Source organism: Petromyzon marinus, unplaced genomic scaffold, assembly GCF_048934315.1.
Source record: "Petromyzon marinus isolate PM22_M1 ecotype Great Lakes invasive population unplaced genomic scaffold, UKy_Petmar_22M1.pri1.0 PM_Scaffold_48, whole genome shotgun sequence".
Taxonomy (NCBI): Eukaryota; Metazoa; Chordata; class Hyperoartia; order Petromyzontiformes; family Petromyzontidae; genus Petromyzon; species Petromyzon marinus.
The window spans coordinates 516900-542469 of record NW_027423479.1 but is presented as its reverse complement, the minus strand read 5'-3'; the positions used below and the strand labels follow the sequence as shown (position 1 = coordinate 542469).

General features: G+C 54.0%; 1 protein-coding gene across 1 annotated transcript in view; it reads right to left on the bottom strand.

Moving 5' to 3' along the window:
• BRAP (BRCA1 associated protein) overlaps positions 1 to 25570 on the bottom strand; it is a 57721-nt gene that overhangs the window by 7390 nt on the left and 24761 nt on the right. Inside the window, exons 10-11 of the mRNA XM_076064487.1 lie at positions 22082 to 22191; positions 10905 to 10994 (exon numbers count right to left, since the gene is read on the bottom strand). Coding sequence (XP_075920602.1) covers positions 10905 to 10994; positions 22082 to 22191 — 200 coding nt within the window. The remainder of the gene's footprint in view (positions 1 to 10904; positions 10995 to 22081; positions 22192 to 25570) is intronic.

Below are 25570 nucleotides of genomic sequence, written 5' to 3'. Positions count from 1 at the left end.
GGCAAGTCCACTCAGCTCCACGTCCTCCTGTACCACATCACTCCATCTCTTCTCTAGCCCGTGCCGCGCCCGCTTAGCCCCCTCAATCCGGCCAAACAAAAGCTGTTTCGGCATGCGGTGGCTGGGCATGCGGGCTACATGACCCAGCCATCGCAGCCTTGCCTGCCGGAGGAGCTCACCGATGGGACCCTGCCCAGATCTTTCAAGGATTTGTGAGCTCCTCACACAATCCAGTCTGGTTAAACCCAGGATGGATCGTAGGCAGGTCAGCCTAAATGTTTCTAACCGGCGAAGATGTTCCATAAGGGGGGTCCACGTTTCGCAAGCGTAGAGAAGGGAGGGAATGACCGTGGCCGAGAAGACCTGAAGCTTAGTGCGGAGCGACAGACCAGGTAGCTTCCACACAGCGTTACGCAACCGATGAAAAGATATTGCCGCTCGACTGATTCGGAGTGAGACCTCTGCTGTTAAACTGGAGCCAGTCATAAGCACACTGCCCAGGTATGGGAAACTCTCCACTCTCTCCACAACTGCCCCATCACCGATTGGGAGTTGTGGGGGTGGAGTGTCCGATGGTACAAAATACCCAGGCAGGTGCTTAGTTTTGGTGGGGCTGATGGTAAGGCCCCACCTCTTAGTGGCACGCTCCAGTCTCAGCAGCAGCGTCTGCAACTCCTCCTCTGACTGAGCAGCTATTACCAAGTCATCAGCATACATAACGTGGTTGAGCAATAGAGAGCCATCCCTTGACCGCACCCGGGCATCGATTAGCCTCCCATTATATCTGTACCATATGGAGATTCCCCCGGTACAGCTATTGAAGGCTTCACGAACTACGTGGTCAAAATAGATGTTAAATAATGTGGGAGCCAGAGGACATCCCTGTCGCACCCCAAGGTGTACAGGGAATGGCTCTGACTCCCGGCCACGTAGTTTTACCCGGGCCCGCTCACCATCATGAAGGTCCTTAATGATCGTGAGCAGAGGGTCAGGTACTCCAAAAGCACGAAGAACGACCCAGAGCCCAGGCCTACTGATGGTATCATAGGCCTTGACCAGGTCAATAAAGCAGAGATGTAGGTCTTGTTGGAATTCCCTACACCTCTGCTGTAGCAGACGGACAGAAAATATGGCATCTGTGCAGGACCGCCCTTTCCTGAAACCGCATTGGGGCTCCGCAAGCCTCTCCTCAGCGTGCCTGGCAAGGCGATGCTGAATAATCCTTGCCAGGACCTTTCCCGGCACACTGAGGAGTGAGATGCCCCTGTAGTTGTTACAGTCTGTGCGGTCCCCCTTCTTAAAAAGGGGGACCACCAGGGCATCCTTCCAATCCTGCGGAACCCGTCCAGTGGTCCAGACTGTTGTTATGATGTCATATAGGGCAGTCTGTGCACAAACGCCACCCTCCCTCAGCATTTCGCTTGGGAGATCATCTCTGCCCGCTGCCTTTCCTGGTCTCAGACTCCGGATCGCCTTCAATACTTCCTCAGCAGATGGCACCTCAGCCAGCCACTCACAGGGGGTGACTTCATCCAATATTTGAGGCACCGCAGCCTCAGCAGGGTCATCCTCACTTTGTGCCACGATGTTTTCCTGGCTGTGGGATTTTCCCTCCCCCAGGACCTCACAGAAATGCTCAGCAAATCTGCGAACCTGTTCCTGGGGGTCGGAAATTGGATCACCGTTTTTTCCCCTAATGATGGTAATAGGTGTGGCGCTGCAGGTTACTTTTTTGATGGAGTTAAATAGCGATTTGTGATCACGGGCCACTGAGGCAGACTCCATCTCCTCAGCAACCCGCGACCACCACCCATCCTTGCAGCGCCTCACGGCTCTCCGAACCTCCGAGCGAAGGCTGCGGTAAGCCTCCTCATTCTCTGACGTGGGATTCTGTAGCCGATGACAGTGGGCCTGTCGCTTTTTCTCAACCATCCTGAACAACTCCTCTGTCATCCAGGGTGTCTGAGGAGGTCTGGACCGCGTACCCAAAGCAGCCATTGCAGCTGCATGAGTCACAGTCCTAAACCTCGCCCATTTACCCTCGACATCAGGAGGAGTCGGGGACGATGCCAATCCCAGCCGCAAGCGATGATGAAATTCTCGCTTGCAACTTTCATCAGATAACTGAGACCAGGCCACTTTAGGTTGGAATGGGGTCCTGGGTGTACACCCACCACCGGAGTGGAAGAATGGCAGGCGCATCTTACAGATGACTAGTCGATGGTCAGAGGGCAGATCAGCTCCACGGTAGGTCCTGGTGTCAAGGACATGGGCTCGCATTCGCTGGTCCGTCACTATGTAGTCCAGCAGATGTTCTTGCTTGGACCCGGCATGCATCCATGATGTTGTGTGGATGCGCCGATGCCGGAACAGCGTGTTGGTAATTACAAGCCCATGGGCTGCACAAAAATCTAGCAGCCTCCTACCATTGTTATTGAGCTGATCTGGCCCATGCCCTCCAATCACTCCAGACCAGGTGCCAGTATCATGACCAACTCGGGCATTGAAGTCACCCAACATGATGACTCTATCCCGAGGGGCCACTTTAGCCAGCACCTGTGACAGGAGGTCATAGAAGGCATCTGACTCATCGGCTTTGCCTGCATCCCTCCACGGATGTTCATCTTCGGTGGGGGCATAAGTAACCACGACCACCATTCCTCGCCTCCGGTTGATGGGACACACACACAGACAGTGACACACACACACAGTGACACACACAGTGACACACACACACACAGACACACACATAGACACACACACACAGACACACACACACAGACACACACACATAGACACACACACAGTGACACACACACAGACACACACACAGTGACACACACACACAGACACACACACAGTGACACACACACACACAGACACACACACAGTGACACACACACACACACACAGACACACACACAGTGACACACACACACACACAGACACACACACAGTGACACACACACACATAGACACACACACACACAGTGACACACACACACATACACACACACATACACACACACAGTGACACACACACAGTGACACACACACACACAGACACACACACATAGACACACACACAGTGACACACACACACACAGACACACACACAGACACACACACAGACACAGACACACACACGGTGACAAACAGACACACACACACAGTGACACACACACAGACAGACACACACGCACACAGTGACACACACACACACAGACACACAGTGCCACACACACATAGACACACACACAGTGACAGACAAACACACACAGTGACACACAGACACACACACACACAGTGACACACACAGACAGACAAAGACACACACAGTGACACACACACAGACACACACACACACAGTGACACACTCTCTCTCCCCCCGTGGTCTCTCTCTCCGTGTCTCTCTCTGTCTCTCTCTCCGTGTCTCTCTCTCTGTCTCTCTCCCCGTGTCTCTCCCCGTGTCTCTCTCTCCCCGTGTCTCTCTCTCCCCGTGTCTCTCTCTCCCCGTGTCTCTCTATCCCCGTGTCTCTCTCTCTCCGTGTCTCTCTCTCCCCGTGTCTCTCTCCCCGTGTCTCTCCCCGTGTCTCTCTCTCTCCCCGTGTCTCTCTCTCCCCGTGTCTCTCTCTCCCCGTGTCTCTATCTCCCTGTGTCTCTCTCTCACCGTTTCTCTCCCCGTGTCTCATACTCCCCGTGTCTCTCTCCCCGTGTCTCTCTCCCCGTGTCTCTCTCCCTGTGTCTCTCACTGTGTGTGTCTCTCTCTGTGTGTGTCTCTGTGTCTCTGTGTGTGTCTCTGTGTGCCTCTGTGTGTGTCTCTGTGTGTCTCTGTGTGTGTCTCTGTGTCTGTGTGTGTCTCTGTGTGTCTGTGTCTCTGTGTGTCTCACCTCCTCTGAGAAGTCTTTCTCTAGACATGTGTGTCTCTGTGTGTGTCTCTGTGTCTCTGTGTGTGTCTCTGTGTCTCTGTGTGTGTCTCTGTGTGTCTCTCTCTCTGTGTGTGTCTCTGTGTGTCTGTGTGTGTCTCTGTGTCTGTGTGTCTCTGTGTGTCTCAGTGTGTCTCTGTGTGTGTATCTCTGTGTGTGTCTGTGTATGACTGTGTCTCTGTGTGTCTCTGTGTGTGTGTCTCTGTGTGTGTCTCTGTGTGTGTGTCTCTGTGTGTCTCTGTGTGTGTCTGTGTGTCTCTGTGTGTCTCTGTGTGTGTATCTGTGTGTCTCTGTGTGTGTCTCTGTGTGTGTCTCTGTGTGTGTGTCTCTGTGTGTGTCTCTGTGTGTCTGTGAGTGTCTCTGTGTGTGTCTCTGTGTGTGTCTCTGTGTGAGTGTCTCACCTCCTCTGAGAAGTCTTTCTCTAGACGTGTGTGTCTGTGTGTGTCTCTGTGTGTGTCTCTGTGTCTCTGTGTCTCAGTGTGTCTCTGTGTGTGTCTCTGTGTGTGTCTGTGTGTGTCTGTGTGTGTCTGTGTGTGTGTGTCTCTGTGTGTCTCTGTGTGTCTCTGTGTGTGTGTCTCTGTGTGTGTGTGTCTCTGTGAGTGTCTCTGTGTCTCTGGGTGTCTCTGTGTGTCTCTGTGTGTGTCTGTGTCTCTGTGTGTCTCTGCATGTGTCTCTGTGTGTCTCTGTGTGTCTCTGTGTCTCTGTGTCTGTATGTGTGTCTCTGAGTGTCTCTGTGAGTGTCTCTGTGTCTCTGTGTGTCTCTGTGTGTGTGTCTCTGTGTGTGTCTCTGTGTCAGTGTCTCTGTGTGTGTCTCTGTGAGTATCTGTGTGTCTCTGTGTGTGTCTCTGTGTGGGTCTCTGTGTGTGTCTGTGTGTGTCTCTGTGTGTGTCTCTCTGTGTGTCTCTCTGTGTCTCTGTGTGTCTCTGTGTGAGTCTCTGTGTCTCTGTGTGTGTCTCTGTGAGTGTCTCTGTGTGTGTCTCTGTGTGTCTCTGTGTGTCTCTGTGTGTGTCTCTGTGTGTGTCTCTGTGTGTGTCTCTGTGAGTGTCTCTGTGTGTGTCTCTGTGTGTGTCTCTGTGGGTGTCTCTGTGTGTGTCTCTGTGGGTGTCTCTGTGTGTGTCTCTGTGTGTGTCTGTGTGTCTCTGTGTGTGTCTCTGTGTGTGTCTCTGTGTGTGTCTCTGTGAGTGTCTCTGTGTGTGTCTCTGTGTGTGTCTCTGTGTGTGTCTCTGTGTCTCTGTGTGTGTCTCTGTGTGTCTCTGTGTGTGTCTCTGTGTGTGTCTCTGTGTGTGTCTATGTGTGTGTCTCTGTGTGTGTGTCTGTGTGTGTCTCACCTCCTCTGAGAAGTCTTTCTCTAGACGTGTGTGTGTGTGTGTCTCTGTGTGTCTGTGTGTGTGTGTGTCTCTAAGTGTGTCTCTGTGTGAGTGTTTCTGTGTCTCTGTGTCTCTGTGTGTCTCTGTGTGTGTCTCTGTGTGTGTCTCTGTGTCTCTGTGTGTGTGTCTCTGTGTGTGTCTGTGTGTGTGTCTCTGTGTGTGTCTCTGTGTGTCTCTGTGTGTGTGTCTCTGTGTGTGTGTCTCTGTGAGTGTCTCTGTGTCTCTGGGTGTCTCTGTGTGTCTCTGTGTGTGTCTGTGTCTCTGTGTGTCTCTGCATGTGTCTCTGTGTGTCTCTGTGTCTGTGTGTGTGTCTCTGTGTGTCTCTGTGAGTGTCTCTGTGTCTCTGTGTGTCTCTGTGTCTCTGTGTGTCTCTGTGTGTGTGTCTCTGTGTGTGTCTCTGTGTCAGTGTCTCTGTGTGTGTCTCTGTGAGTATCTGTGTGTCTCTGTGTGTGTCTCTGTGTGGGTCTCTGTGTGTGTCTGTGTGTGTGTCTCTGTGTGTGTCTCTCTGTGTGTCTCTGTGTCTCTGTGTGTCTCTGTGTGAGTCTCTGTGTCTCTGTGTCTCTGTGTGTCTCTGTGAGTGTCTCTGTGTGTGTCTCTGTGTGTCTCTGTGTGTCTCTGTGTGTGTCTCTGTGTGTGTCTCTGTGTGTGTCTCTGTGAGTGTCTCTGTGTGTGTCTCTGTGTGTGTCTCTGTGTGTGTCTCTGTGGGTGTCTCTGTGGGTGTCTCTGTGTGTGTCTCTGTGGGTGTCTCTGTGTGTGTCTCTGTGTGTGTCTGTGTGTCTCTGTGTGTGTCTCTGTGTGTGTCTCTGTGTGTGTCTCTGTGAGTGTCTCTGTGTGTGTCTCTGTGTGTGTCTCTGTGTCTCTGTGTGTGTCTCTGTGTGTCTCTGTGTGTGTCTCTGTGTGTCTCTGTGTGTGTCTCTGTGTGTGTCTATGTGTGTGTCTCTGTGTGTGTCTATGTGTGTGTCTCTGTGTGTGTCTCTGTGTGTGTGTCTGTGTGTGTCTCACCTCCTCTGAGAAGTCTTTCTCTAGACGTGTGTGTGTGTGTGTCTCTGTGTGTCTGTGTGTGTGTGTGTCTCTAAGTGTGTCTCTGTGTGAGTGTATCTGTGTCTCTGTGTCTCTGTGTCTCTGTGTGTCTCTGTGTGTGTCTCTGTGTGTGTCTCTGTGTGTGTCTCTGTGTCTCTGTGTGTGTGTCTCTGTGTGTGTCTGTGTGTGTGTCTCTGTGTGTGTCTCTGTGTGTCTCTGTGTGTGTCTCTGTGTGTCTCTGTGTGAGTCTCTGTGTGTCTCTGTGTGTGTCTCTGTGTGTCTCTGTGTGTCTCTGTGTGTGTCTCTGTGTGTCTGTGTGTCTCTGTGTGTCTCTGTGTGTGTCTCTGTGTCTCTGTGTCTCTGTGTGTGTGTCTCACCTCCTCTGAGAAGTCTTTCTCTAGACGTGTGTGTCTGTGTGTGTCTCTGTGTCTCTGTGTGTGTCTCTGTGTGTGTGTCTGTGTCGGCAAAAACAACCCCCTACCTCCTCGCGGTGCCGGACGGGCAACTCTGTCGTGGACAGTGCTGTGGGGGGAGTTCCAATTTTGATTGGCTCCTCCCCTCATGGCATATGTGTCCACCACAGGGGCTAAACGGGGGCTCTGGACGGGTGCGAGGGGCTGGTAACCCCTCCACCTTCAATTAATTACCACAAAACCACGAATTAAAGTGAAATATGTAACAACTAAGCTTGTGCCGGAGGCCCCGGGGGGCCAGGCGTCTATGACGTCTCCTGGCCAAACCCCAATTGGCGGAGCCAGGAGATTGAATACCTACCCTCGGGGCTACTCCAGAAACAACGAAAAGCCACTACGGGTGGCCACGTGGAATGTTCGAACGCTCACTGCAGAGGAGAGGCTGCCACTCCTCTGTCGGGAGCTGGACCGGTACCGCCTGGATCTATGCGGCATTCAGGAGGTCCGGTGGACCGGCTCTGGCTCCTGCCACCATGAGGGGTGGACAGTCCTCTACTCGGGGCAGCAGACTGCCAAACAACAGGGTGTGGGTCTTCTTTTGAACAAAAGAATGAAGGGGGCGTGGGAGCGTGGCGGTGAGGTGTGGGAAGCTGTAAGCCCCAGGCTACTTTGGGCTCGCCTTCCCATCAACCGGAGGCGAGGAATGGTGGTCGTGGTTACTTATGCCCCCACCGAAGATGAACATCCGTGGAGGGATGCAGGCAAAGCCGATGAGTCAGATGCCTTCTATGACCTCCTGTCACAGGTGCTGGCTAAAGTGGCCCCTCGGGATAGAGTCATCATGTTGGGTGACTTCAATGCCCGAGTTGGTCATGATACTGGCACCTGGTCTGGAGTGATTGGAGGGCATGGGCCAGATCAGCTCAATAACAACGGTAGGAGGCTGCTAGATTTTTGTGCAGCCCATGGGCTTGTAATTACCAACACGCTGTTCCGGCATCGGCGCATCCACACAACATCATGGATGCATGCCGGGTCCAAGCAAGAACATCTGCTGGACTACATAGTGACGGACCAGCGAATGCGAGCCCATGTCCTTGACACCAGGACCTACCGTGGAGCTGATCTGCCCTCTGACCATCGACTAGTCATCTGTAAGATGCGCCTGCCATTCTTCCACTCCGGTGGTGGGTGTACACCCAGGACCCCATTCCAACCTAAAGTGGCCTGGTCTCAGTTATCTGATGAAAGTTGCAAGCGAGAATTTCATCATCGCTTGCGGCTGGGATTGGCATCGTCCCCGACTCCTCCTGATGTCGAGGGTAAATGGGCGAGGTTTAGGACTGTGACTCATGCAGCTGCAATGGCTGCTTTGGGTACGCGGTCCAGACCTCCCCAGACACCCTGGATGACAGAGGAGGTGTTCAGGATGGTTGAGAAAAAGCGACAGGCCCACTGTCATCGGCTACAGAATCCCACATCAGAGAATGAGGAGGCTTACCGCAGCCTTCGCTCGGAGGTTCGGAGAGCCGTGAGGCGCTGCAAGGATGGGTGGTGGTCGCGGGTTGCTGAGGAGATGGAGTCTGCCTCAGTGGCCCGTGATCACAAATCGCTATTTAACTCCATCAAAAAAGTAACCTGCAGCGCCACACCTATTACCATCATTAGGGGAAAAAACGGTGATCCAATTTCCGACCCCCAGGAACAGGTTCGCAGATTTGCTGAGCATTTCTGTGAGGTCCTGGGGGAGGGAAAATCCCTCAGCCAGGAAAACATCGTGGCACAAAGTGAGGATGACCCTGCTGAGGCTGCGGTGCCTCAAATATTGGATGAAGTCACCCCCTGTGAGTGGCTGGCTGAGGTGCCATCTGCTGAGGAAGTATTGAAGGCGATCCGGAGTCTGAGACCAGGAAAGGCAGCGGGCAGAGATGATCTCCCAAGCGAAATGCTGAGGGAGGGTGGCGTTTGTGCACAGACTGCCCTATATGACATCATAACAACAGTCTGGACCACTGGACAGGTTCCGCAGGATTGGAAGGATGCCCTGGTGGTCCCCCTTTTTAAGAAGGGGGACCGCACAGACTGTAACAACTACAGGGGCATCTCACTCCTCAGTGTGCCGGGAAAGGTCCTGGCAAGGATTATTCAGCATCGCCTTGCCAGGCACGCTGAGGAGAGGCTTGCGGAGCCCCAATGCGGTTTCAGGAAAGGGCGGTCCTGCACAGATGCCATATTTTCTGTCTGTCTGCTACAGCAGAGGTGTAGGGAATTCCAACAAGACCTACATCTCTGCTTTATTGACCTGGTCAAGGCCTATGATACCATCAGTAGGCCTGGGCTCTGGGTCGTTCTTCGTGCTTTTGGAGTACCTGACCCTCTGCTCACGATCATTAAGGACCTTCATGATGGTGAGCGGGCCCGGGTAAAACTACGTGGCCGGGAGTCAGAGCCATTCCCTGTACACCTTGGGGTGCGACAGGGATGTCCTCTGGCTCCCACATTATTTAACATCTATTTTGACCACGTAGTTCGTGAAGCCTTCAATAGCTGTACCGGGGGAATCTCCATATGGTACAGATATAATGGGAGGCTAATCGATGCCCGGGTGCGGTCAAGGGATGGCTCCCTATTGCTCAACCACGTTATGTATGCTGATGACTTGGTAATAGCTGCTCAGTCAGAGGAGGAGTTGGAGACGCTGCTGCTGAGACTGGAGCGTGCCACTAAGAGGTGGGGCCTTACCATCAGCCCCACCAAAACTAAGCACCTGCCTGGGTATTTTGTACCATCGGACACTCCACCCCCACAACTCCCAATCGGTGATGGGGCAGTTGTGGAGAGAGTGGAGAGTTTCCCATACCTGGGCAGTGTGCTTATGACTGGCTCCAGTTTAACAGCAGAGGTCTCACTCCGAATCAGTCGAGCGGCAATATCTTTTCATCGGTTGCGTAACGCTGTGTGGAAGCTACCTGGTCTGTCGCTCCGCACTAAGCTTCAGGTCTTCTCGGCCACAGTCATTCCCTCCCTTCTCTACGCTTGCGAAACGTGGACCCCCCTAATGGAACATCTTCGCCGGTTTGAAACATTTAGGCTGACCTGCCTACGATCCATCCTGGGTTTAACCAGACTGGATTGTGTGAGGAGCTCACAAATCCTTGAAAGATCTGGGCAGGGTCCCATCGGTGAGCTCCTCCGGCAGGCAAGGCTGCGATGGCTGGGTCATGTAGCCCGCATGCCCAGCCACCGCATGCCGAAACAGCTTTTGTTTGGCCGGATTGAGGGGGCTAAGCGGGCGCGGCACGGGCTAGAGAAGAGATGGAGTGATGTGGTACAGGAGGACGTGGAGCTGAGTGGACTTGCCGATGACTGGTACCAGCGGTGTCAAGATCGGCCTCTGTGGAGGAGGCTCGTGAAGGATGCTACTGGGCAGTTGGAGGCAGTCGCCCTCCAACAACAACGGAGGGCGGAGGAGCGACGCTCACAACAGCGAGCGGAGCGCCGGGTGGCTAAAGCACAGCAGGTTGGCACAGTAGGGGGCACAGGTGGTGCATCAGCCAGTCATCTCAGTCAGTCGACCCGTGGCACCTGGGTCTGCCCCGTGACCTCCTGCCAGCGGGCGTTCGACACTTCACGTGGCCTCAGGGTGCACATAGCCTGGCACAAGCGTCGTGGTGACGTCACCGCCACTTAGTGGCGAATGGCGGTTGTTGTTGTTGTGTCTGTGTCTCTGTGTGTCTCTGTGTCTCTGTGTCTCTGTGTGTGTCTGTGTGTGTCTCTGTGTGTGTCTGTGTCTCTGTGTGTGTGTGTGCGTGTCTCTGTGTGTGTCTCTGTGTGTGTGTATCTGTGTGTGTGTCTCACCTCCTCTGAGAAGTCTTTCTCTAGACGTGTGTGTGTCTCTGTGTCTCTGTGTGTCTCTGTGTGTGTCTGTGTGTGTCTCTGTGTGTGTCTGTGTCTCTGTGTGTCTCTGTGTGTCTCTGTGTGTGTCTCTGTGTGTGTCTCTGTGTGTGTGTCTCTGTGTGTGTCTCTGTGTGTGTCTCTGTGTCTCTGTGTCTCACCTCCTTTGAGAAGTCTTTCTCTAGACGTGTGTGTCTCTGTGTCTGTGTGTCTCTGTGTGTGTCTCTGTGTCTGTGTGTGTCTCTCTGTGTGTCTCTGTGTGTGTCTGTGTCTCTGTGTCTCACCTCCTCTGAGAAGTCTTTCTCTAGACGTGTCAGCTTCCCCTCCCAATAGATCCGCTGTGACTCCAGCTGGCTCGTCAGTAGGTAAGAGTACTACCAACAACATCATCAGCATCATCATCATCAGCATCATCATCATCACTACCAACATCAACAACATCATCATCAGCATCATCATCAACATCACTACCAACATCATCATCACTACCAATATCAACATCACAAACATCATCAGCATCATCATCAACATCATCATCATCACTACCAACATCAGCATCATCATCAGCAACATCAACATCACTAACAACATCACAAACATCATCAGCATCATCATCAGCAACATCAACATAATCACTACCAACATCAACATCGTCAACATCATCAGCATCTTCATCAGCAACATCAACAACATCACCAACATCACCATCATCATCAGCAACATCAAAATCACCATTATCATCAACATCACCATCATCACCATCATCATCATCACCATCATCATCAGCATCATCATCAGCAACATCATCATCATCAGCATCATCATCAGCAACATCAACATCACCATCACCATTATCAACAACATCACCAACATCACCATCATCATCAGCAACATCAACATCACCATCACCATTATCAACAACATCAACATCACCATCATCATCATCATCATCACCAACATCATCAACAACATCCACATCACCATCAACAACATCACCATTATCATCAACATCATCATCAACATCATCATCATCATCACCAACATCATCAACATCATCATCAGCATCATCAGCAACATCAACAACAACATCACTACCAACATCAACATCACCAACATCATCATCAACATCATCACCACCACCACCATCACCACCATCACCACCACCACCATCACCACCATCACCACCACCACCACCACCATCACCACCACCACCACCACCACCATCACCACCATCACCACCACCACCATCACCACCATCACCACCACCACCACCACCATCACCACCACCATCACCACCACCATCACCACCACCATCACCACCATCACCACCACCATCATCACCACCACCATCACCACCATCACCACCACCACCACCATCACCACCACCATCACCATCACCACCATCACCACCACCATCACCACCACCACCATCACCACCACCATCACCACCATCACCACCACCACCACCATTACCACCACCATCACCACCACCATCACCACCACCATCACCACCACCATCACCACCACCACCACCATCACCACCACCATCACCACCATCACCACCACCATCACCACCACCATCACCACCACCATCACCACCACCACCACCATTACCACCACCATCACCACCATCACCACCATCACCACCATCACCATCACCACCACCACCACCACCATCACTATCACCACCACCATCACCACCACCACCACCATCACCACCACCATCACCATCACCACCATCACCACCACCACCACCATCACCACCACCATCACCACCATCACCACCATCACCACCACCATCACCACCATCACCATCACCACCATCACCACCACCACCACCATCACCACCACCATCACCACCATCACCACCACCACCACCATCACCACCACCATCACCACCACCACCATCACCACCACCACCATCACCACCACCATCACCACCATCACCACCACCATCACCATCACCACCATCACCACCACCACCATCACCATCACCACCATCACCATCACCACCACCATCACCACCATCACCACCATCACCACCACCACCACCACCACCATCACCACCACCATCACCACCACCATCACCACCACCATCACCACCACCACCATCACCACCACCATCACCACCATCACCACCACCATCATCACCACCACCATCACCACCATCACCACCACCACCACCACCACCATCACCACCACCATCACCATCACCACCATCACCACCACCATCACCACCACCACCATCACCACCACCATCACCACCATCACCACCACCATCACCACCACCACCACCATCACCACCACCACCACCATCACCATCACCACCATCACCACCACCACCACCATCACCACCACCATCACCACCATCACCACCATCACCACCACCATCACCACCACCATCACCACCACCACCACCACCATCACCACCATCACCATCACCACCATCACCACCACCACCACCATCACCACCACCACCATCACCACCATCACCACCATCACCACCACCACCACCATCACCACCACCACCATCACCACCATCATCACCACCACCATCACCACCACCATCACCACCACCACCATCACCACCACCACCATCACCACCATCACCACCATCACCATCACCACCACCACCACCATCACCACCATCACCACCACCACCATCACCATCACCACCATCACCATCACCACCACCATCACCACCATCACCACCATCACCACCACCACCACCACCATCACCACCACCACCACCACCATCACCACCACCATCACCACCACCATCACCACCACCACCATCACCACCACCATCACCACCATCACCACCATCATCACCACCACCATCACCACCATCACCACCACCACCACCACCATCACCACCACCATCACCATCACCACCAGCACCATCACCACCACCACCATCACCACCACCATCACCACCATCACCACCACCACCACCATTACCACCACCATCACCACCACCACCATCACCACCACCATCACCATCACCACTACCACCACCATCACCACCACCATCACCACCATCACCACCACCACCACCATCACCACCATCACCACCACCACCACCACCATCACCACCACCACCACCATCACCACCACCACCATCACCACCACCATCACCACCACCACCACCATCACCACCACCACCATTACCACCACCATCACCATCACCACCACCACCACCATCACCACCACCACCACCATCACCACCACCACCACCATCACCACCACCATCACCACCACCATCACCACCACCACCATCACCACCACCATCACCACCACCACCACCATCATCACCACCACCACCACCATCACCACCATCACCACCACCACCATCACCACCATCACCACCACCATCACCACCACCATCACCACCACCACCACCATCATCACCACCATCACCACCACTACCACCATCACCACCACCATCACCACCACCACCACCACCACCATCATCACCACCATCACCACCACCACCACCACCATCACCACCACCATCACCACCACCATCACCACCACCATCACCACCACCACCATCACCACCACCATCACCACCATCACCACCATCATCACCACCACCATCACCACCATCACCACCACCACCACCACCATCACCACCACCATCACCATCACCACCATCACCACCACCATCACCACCACCACCATCACCACCACCATCACCACCATCACCACCACCACCACCATTACCACCACCATCACCACCACCACCACCATCACCACCACCATCACCATCACCACTACCACCACCATCACCACCACCATCACCACCATCACCACCACCACCACCATCACCACCATCACCACCACCACCACCACCATCACCACCACCACCACCATCACCACCACCACCATCACCACCACCATCACCACCACCACCACCATCACCACCACCACCATTACCACCACCATCACCATCACCACCACCACCACCATCACCACCACCACCATCACCACCACCACCACCATCACCACCACCATCACCACCACCACCATCACCACCACCATCACCACCACCACCACCATCATCACCACCACCACCACCATCACCACCATCACCACCACCACCATCACCACCATCACCACCACCATCACCACCACCATCACCACCACCACCACCATCATCACCACCATCACCACCACTACCACCATCACCACCACCATCACCACCACCACCACCACCATCATCACCACCATCACCACCACCACCACCACCATCACCACCACCACCATCACCACCACCATCACCACCACCATCACCACCACCACCATCACCACCACCATCACCACCATCACCACCACCACCACCATCACCACCACCATCACCATCACCACCATCACCACCACCATCACCACCACCACCATCACCACCACCATCACCACCATCACCACCACCACCACCATTACCACCACCATCACCACCACCATCACCACCACCATCACCATCACCACTACCACCACCATCACCACCACCATCACCACCATCACCACCACCACCATCACCACCATCACCACCACCACCATCACCACCACCACCACCATCACCACCACCACCATCACCACCACCATCACCACCACCACCACCATCACCACCACCACCATTACCACCACCATCACCATCACCACCACCACCACCACCATCACCACCACCACCACCATCACCACCACCATCACCACCACCATCACCACCACCATCACCACCACCACCACCACCATCACCACCACCATCACCACCACCACCACCACCATCATCACCACCACCACCATCACCACCATCACCACCACCACCATCACCACCATCACCACCACCATCACCACCACCATCACCACCACCACCACCACCATCACCATCACCACCATCACCATCACCACCACCATCACCACCATCACCACCATCACCACCACCACCACCACCATCACCACCACCATCACCACCACCATCACCACCACCATCACCACCACCACCATCACCACCACCATCACCACCATCACCACCATCATCACCACCACCATCACCACCATCACCACCACCACCACCACCATCACCACCACCATCACCATCACCACCAGCACCATCACCACCACCACCATCACCACCACCATCACCACCATCACCACCACCACCACCATTACCACCACCATCACCACCACCATCACCACCACCATCACCATCACCACTACCACCACCATCACCACCACCATCACCACCATCACCACCACCACCACCATCACCACCATCACCACCACCACCACCACCATCACCACCACCACCACCATCACCACCACCACCATCACCACCACCATCACCACCACCACCACCATCACCACCACCACCATTACCACCACCATCACCATCACCACCACCACCACCATCACCACCACCACCACCATCACCACCACCACCACCATCACCACCACCATCACCACCACCATCACCACCACCACCATCACCACCACCATCACCACCACCACCACCATCATCACCACCACCACCACCATCACCACCATCACCACCACCACCATCACCACCATCACCACCACCATCACCACCACCATCACCACCACCACCACCATCATCACCACCATCACCACCACTACCACCATCACCACCACCATCACCACCACCACCACCACCATCATCACCACCATCACCACCACCACCACCACCATCACCACCACCATCACCACCACCATCACCACCACCATCACCACCACCACCATCACCACCACCATCACCACCATCACCACCATCATCACCACCACCATCACCACCATCACCACCACCACCACCACCATCACCACCACCATCACCATCACCACCATCACCACCACCATCACCACCACCACCATCACCACCACCATCACCACCATCACCACCACCACCACCATTACCACCACCATCACCACCACCACCACCATCACCACCACCATCACCATCACCACTACCACCACCATCACCACCACCATCACCACCATCACCACCACCACCACCATCACCACCATCACCACCACCACCACCACCATCACCACCACCACCACCCACCACCACCACCATCACCACCACCATCACCACCACCACCACCATCACCACCACCACCATTACCACCACCATCACCATCACCACCACCACCACCATCACCACCACCACCATCACCACCACCACCACCATCACCACCACCATCACCACCACCACCATCACCACCATCACCACCACCACCACCATCATCACCACCACCACCACCATCACCACCATCACCACCACCACCATCACCACCATCACCACCACCATCACCACCACCATCACCACCACCACCACCATCATCACCACCATCACCACCACTACCACCATCACCACCACCATCACCACCACCACCACCACCATCATCACCACCATCACCACCACCACCACCACCATCACCACCACCACCATCACCACCACCATCACCACCACCATCACCACCACCACCATCACCACCACCATCACCACCATCACCACCACCACCACCATCACCACCACCATCACCATCACCACCATCACCACCACCATCACCACCACCACCATCACCACCACCATCACCACCATCACCACCACCACCACCATTACCACCACCATCACCACCACCATCACCACCACCATCACCATCACCACTACCACCACCATCACCACCACCATCACCACCATCACCACCACCACCACCACCATCACCACCACCACCATCACCACCACCACCACCATCACCACCACCACCATCACCACCACCATCACCACCACCACCACCATCACCACCACCACCATTACCACCACCATCACCATCACCACCACCACCACCACCATCACCACCACCACCACCACCACCATCACCACCACCACCACCATCACCACCACCATCACCACCACCATCACCACCACCACCACCACCATCACCACCACCATCATCACCACCACCACCACCATCACCACCATCACCACCACCACCATCACCACCATCACCACCACCATCACCACCACCATCACCACCACCACCACCATCATCACCACCATCACCACCACTACCACCATCACCACCACCATCACCACCACCACCACCACCATCATCACCACCATCACCACCACCACCACCACCATCACCACCACCACCATCACCACCACCATCACCACCACCATCACCACCACCACCATCACCACCACCATCACCACCATCACCACCACCACCACCATCACCACCACCATCACCATCACCACCATCACCACCACCATCACCACCACCACCATCACCACCACCATCACCACCATCACCACCACCACCACCATTACCACCACCATCACCACCACCATCACCACCACCATCACCATCACCACTACCACCACCATCACCACCACCATCACCACCATCACCACCACCACCACCACCATCACCACCACCACCATCACCACCACCACCACCATCACCACCACCACCATCACCACCACCATCACCACCACCACCACCATCACCACCACCACCATTACCACCACCATCACCATCACCACCACCACCACCACCATCACCACCACCACCACCACCACCATCACCACCACCACCACCATCACCACCACCATCACCACCACCATCACCACCACCACCACCACCATCACCACCACCATCACCACCACCACCACCACCATCATCACCACCACCACCATCACCACCATCACCACCACCACCATCATCACCACCACCATCACCACCACCACCACCATCATCACCACCATCACCACCACCACCACCATCACCACCACCACCACCACCACCATCACCACCATCACCACCACCATCATCACCACCATCACCACCACCACCACCATCACCACCATCACCACCACCATCACCACCATCACCACCATCATCACCACCACCACCATCACCACCACCATCACCACCACCATCACCACCACCACCATCACCACCACCATCACCACCACCACCACCACCATCACCACCACCATCACCACCACCACCACCATCACCACCACCATCACCACCACCACCATCACCACCACCACCATCACCACCACCCACCACCATCACCACCATCACCACCACCATCACCACCACCACCACCCCACCATCACCACCACCAATCACCACCACCATCACCACCACCGTCACCACCACCACCATCACCACCATCACCACCATCACCACCATCACCACCACCACCATCACCACCATCACCACCACCATCACCACCACCACCATCACCACCACCATCACCACCACCACCACCATCACCACCACCATCACCACCATCACCACCATCACCACCACCATCACCACACCACCACCATCACCACCACCACCACCATCACCACCACCATCACCACCACCATCACCACCACCATCACCACCACCACCACCACCATCACCACCACCACCACCACCATCACCACCACCACCACCCACCACCATCACCACCACCATCACCACCACCACCACCATCACCACCACCATCACCACCACCACCATCACCACCACCACCACCACCATCACCACCATCACCACCACCATCACCACCACCACCACCACCACCATCACCACCACCATCATCACCACCACCATCACCACCACCGTCACCACCACCACCACCATCACCACCATCACCACCATCACCACCACCACCATCACCACCACCACCATCACCACCACCACCATCACCACCACCATCACCACCACCATCACCACCACCATCACCACCACCACCACCACCATCACCACCACCACCACCACCATCACCACCACCACCACCATCACCACCACCATCACCACCACCACCACCATCACCACCACCATCACCACCACCACCATCACCACCACCACCATCACCACCACCACCACCATCACCACCATCACCACCACCACCATCACCACCACCACCACCACCATCACCACCACCATCACCACCACCATCACCACCACCACCATCACCACCACCATCACCACCACCACCACCATCACCACCACCATCACCACCATCACCACCATCACCACCACCACCACCATCACCACCACCATCACCACCACCATCACCACCACCATCACCACCACCACCATCACCACCACCACCATCACCACCACCACCACCACCATCACCACCACCATCACCACCACCACCACCATCACCACCACCATCACCACCACCACCATCACCACCACCACCATCACCACCACCACCACCATCACCACCACCATCACCACCACCACCACCACCATCACCACCACCATCATCACCACCACCATCACCACCACCGTCACCACCACCACCATCACCACCATCACCACCATCACCACCATCACCACCACCACCATCACCACCATCACCACCACCATCACCACCACCACCATCACCACCACCATCACCACCACCACCACCATCACCACCACCATCACCACCATCACCACCATCACCACCACCATCACCACCACCACCACCATCACCACCACCACCACCATCACCACCACCATCACCACCACCATCACCACCACCATCACCACCACCACCACCACCATCACCACCACCACCACCACCATCACCACCACCACCACCACCATCACCACCACCATCACCACCACCACCACCATCACCACCACCACCATCACCACCACCACCATCACCACCACCACCATCACCACCACCACCACCATCACCACCATCACCACCACCATCACCACCACCACCACCACCATCACCACCACCATCATCACCACCACCATCACCACCACCGTCACCACCACCACCACCATCACCACCATCACCACCATCACCACCATCACCACCACCATCACCACCACCACCATCACCACCACCATCACCACCACCACCACCATCACCACCACCATCACCACCATCACCACCATCACCACACCACCACCATCACCACCACCACCACCATCACCACCACCACCATCACCACCACCATCACCACCACCATCACCACCACCATCACCACCACCACCACCACCATCACCACCACCACCACCACCATCACCACCACCACCACCACCATCACCACCACCATCACCACCACCACCACCATCACCACCACCACCATCACCACCACCACCATCACCACCACCACCATCACCACCACCACCACCATCACCACCATCACCACCACCATCACCACCACCACCACCACCACCATCACCACCACCATCATCACCACCACCATCACCACCACCGTCACCACCACCACCACCACCATCACCACCATCACCACCATCACCACCATCACCACCACCATCACCACCACCACCATCACCACCACCATCACCACCACCACCACCATCACCACCACCATCACCACCATCACCACCATCACCACCACCATCACCACCACCACCACCATCACCACCACCACCACCATCACCACCACCATCACCACCACCATCACCACCACCATCACCACCACCACCACCACCACCATCACCACCACCACCACCACCATCACCACCACCACCACCACCATCACCACCACCATCACCACCACCACCACCATCACCACCACCATCACCACCACCACCATCACCACCACCACCATCACCACCACCACCACCATCACCACCATCACCACCACCATCACCACCACCACCACCACCACCACCATCACCACCACCATCATCACCACCACCATCACCACCACCGTCACCACCACCACCACCATCACCACCATCACCACCATCACCACCATCACCACCACCATCACCACCACCACCATCACCACCACCATCACCACCACCACCACCATCACCACCACCATCACCACCATCACCACCACCATCACCACCACCACCACCATCACCACCACCACCACCATCACCACCACCATCACCACCACCATCACCACCACCATCACCACCACCACCACCACCATCACCACCACCACCACCACCATCACCACCACCACCACCACCATCACCACCACCATCACCACCACCACCACCATCACCACCACCATCACCACCACCACCATCACCACCACCACCATCACCACCACCACCACCATCACCACCATCACCACCACCATCACCACCACCACCACCACCACCATCACCACCACCATCATCACCACCACCATCACCACCACCGTCACCACCACCACCACCATCACCACCATCACCACCATCACCACCACCACCATCACCACCACCACCACCACCATCACCACCACCATCACCACCACCACCATCACCACCACCACCACCACCACCATCACCACCACCACCACCATCACCATCACCACCACCATCACCACCACCATCACCACCACCACCATCACCACCACCACCATCACCACCACCATCACCACCACCACCACCATCACCACCACCATCACCACCACCACCACCATCACCACCACCACCATCACCACCACCACCATCACCACCTCGAGTTGCAAGGCGTCAATTTTCTCGTCCATGCAGGGAGCTCCCTCGCACTCAAACTGCACAGCTTTGCCGTCCGCCTTGCTGGCCACCAGGCGGTGGACGTAGTTGTCTGTGGGGGCGCAGGAGTCAACAACAACAACAACAACAACGTCAACAACAACAACAACAACGTCAACAACAACAACATTAACATCAACAACAGCATTAACATCAACAACAACGTCAACAACATCAACAACAACGTCAACAACAACATCAACAGCATTAACATCAACAGCATTAACATCAACAACAGCATTAACATCAACAACAAAGTCAACAACAACAACAACATCAACAACAACATCAACAACAACGTCAACAACAACAACAACATCAACAACAACAACAACGTCAACAACGTCAACAGCATTAACATCAACAACAACAACAACAGCATTAACATCAACAACAGCATTAACATCAACAACGTCAACCACTTAAACAACAACATCAACAACAACGTCAACAACAACAACAGCATTAACATCAACAATAAAGTCAACAACGTCAACCACTTAAACAACAACATCAACATCAACGTCAACAACAGCATTAACATCAACAACAACGTCAACAACAACAACATCAACAGCATTAACATCAACAACAGCATTAACATCATCAACAAAGTCAACAACGTCAACCACTTAAACAACAACAACGTCAACCACAACGTCAACAACAGCATTAACATCAACAACAAAGTCAACAACGTCAACCACTTAAATAACAACAACAACAACGTCAACAACATCGTCAACAACAGCATTAACATCAACAACAACGTCAACAACAACAGCATTAACATCAACAACAGCATTAACATCAACAACAAAGTCAACAACGTCAACCACTTAAACAACAACAACATCAACATCAACAACAACATCAACAACAACGACGTCAACAACGTCAACCACTTAAATAACAACAACAACAACGTCAACAACAGCATTAACATCAACAACGTCAACAACTTAAACATCAACAACATCAACAAAACAACCTCAACATCAACAACAACATCAACAACGTCAACAACTTAAACATCAACAACATCAACAAAACAACCTCAACATCAACAACATCAACAACAACGTCAACAACAACATCAACAACAGCATTAACATCAACAACAACGTCAGCAACGTCAACCACTTAAACAACAACAAAACATCAACATCAACAACAACGACGTCAACTACAATGTCAACAACATCAACAACAACGACGTCAACAACGTCAACCACTTAAATAACAACGTCAACAACATCAACAACAACGTCAACAACAGCATTAACATCAACAAAGTCAACAACTTAAACATCAACAACATCAACAAAACAACCTCAACATCAACAACAACGTCAACAACAACATCAACATCAACAACAACATCAACAACAACATCAACAACAACATCAACAACAACGACGTCAACAACGTCAACCACTTAAATAACAACATCAACATCAACAACAACAACATCAACAACAGCATTAACATAAACAACAACGTCAACAACGTCAACCACTTAAACAACAACAAAACATCAACATCAACAACAACGACGTCAACTACAATGTCAACAACATCAACAACAACGACGTCAACAACGTCAACCACTTAAATAACAACGTCAACAACATCAACAACAACGTCAACAACAGCATTAACATCAACAACGTCAACAACTTAAACATCAACAAAACAACCTCAACATCAATAACAACGTCAACAACAACGTCAACAACAACATCAACAACAGCATTAACATCAACAACAACGTCAACAACGTCAACCACTTAAACAACAACATCAACAACAACGTCCACAACATCAACAACTTAAACATGTGTGCGTGAGTGTGTGTGTGTCTGTGTGTGTCTGTGTGTCTCTGTGTGTGTGTGTCAGATTTGCTGAGCATTTCTGTGAGGTCCTGGGGGAGGGGAAATCCCTCAGCCAGGAAAACATCGTGGCACAAAGTGAGGATGACCCTGCTGAGGCTGCAAAATATTGGAAGAAGTCACCCCCTGTGAGTGGCTGGCTGAGGTGCCATCTGTTGGGGAAGTACTGAAGGCGATCCGGAGTCTGAGACCAGGAAAGGCAGCGGGCAGAGATGATCTCCCAAGCGAAATGTTGAGGGAGGGTGGCGTTTGTGCACAGACTGCCCTATATGACATCATAACAACAGTCTGGACCACTGGACGGGTTCCGCAGGATTGGAAGGATGCCCTGGTGGTCCCCCTCTTTAAGAAGGGGGACCGGACAGACTGTAACAACTACAGGGGCATCTCACTCCTCAGTGTCCCGGGAAAGGTCCTGGTAAGGATTATTCAGCATCGCCTTGCCAGGCACGCTGAGGAGAGGCTTGCGGAGCCCCAATGCGGTTTCAGGAAAGGGCGGTCCTGCACAGATGCCATATTTTCTGTCCGTCTGCTACAGCAGAGGTGTAGGGAATTCCAGCAAGACCTACATCTCTGCGTTATTGACCTGGTCAAGGCCAATGATACCATCAGTAGGCCTGGGCTTTGGGTTGTTCTTCATGCTTTTGGAGTACCTGACCCTCTGCTCATGATCATTAAGGACCTTCATGATGGTGAGCGGGCCCGGGTAAAACTACGTGGCCGGGAGTCAGAGCCATTCCCTGTTAACCTTGGGGTGCGACAGGGATGTCCTCCGGCTCCCACATTATTTAACATCTATTTTTACCACGTAGTTCGTGAAGCCTTCAATAGCTGTACCGGGGGAATCTCCATATGGTACAGATATAATGGGAGGCTGATCGATGCCCGGGTGCGGTCAAGGGATGGCTCCCTATTGCTCAACCACATTATGTATGCCGATGATTTGGTAATAGCTGCTCATTCAGAGAAGGAGTTGGAGACGCTGCTGCTGAGACTGGAGCGTGCCACTAAGAGGTGGGGCCTTACCATCAGCCCCACCAAAACTAAGCACCTGCCTGGGTATTTTGTACCATCGGACACTCCACCCCCACAACTCCCAATCGGTGATGGGGCAGTTGTGGAGAGAGTGGAGAGTTTCCCATACCTGGGCAGTGTGCTTATGACCGGCTCCAGTTTAACAGCAGAGGTCTCACTCCGAATCAGTCGAGCGGCAATATCTTTTCATCGGTTGCGTAACGCTGTGTGGAAGCTACCTGGTCTTTCGCTCCGCACTAAGCTTCAGGTCTTCTCGGCCACGATCATTCCCTCCCTTCTCTACGCTTGCGAAACGTGGACCCCCCTAATGGAACATCTTCGCCGGTTAGAAACATTTAGGCTGGCCTGCCTACGATCCATCCTGGGTTTAACCAGACTGGATTGTGTGAGGAGCTCACAAATCCTTGAAAGATCTGGGCAAGGTCCCATCGGTGAGCTCCTCCGGCGGGGAAGGCTGCGATGGCTGGGTCATGTAGCCCGCATGCCCAGCCACCGCATGCCGAA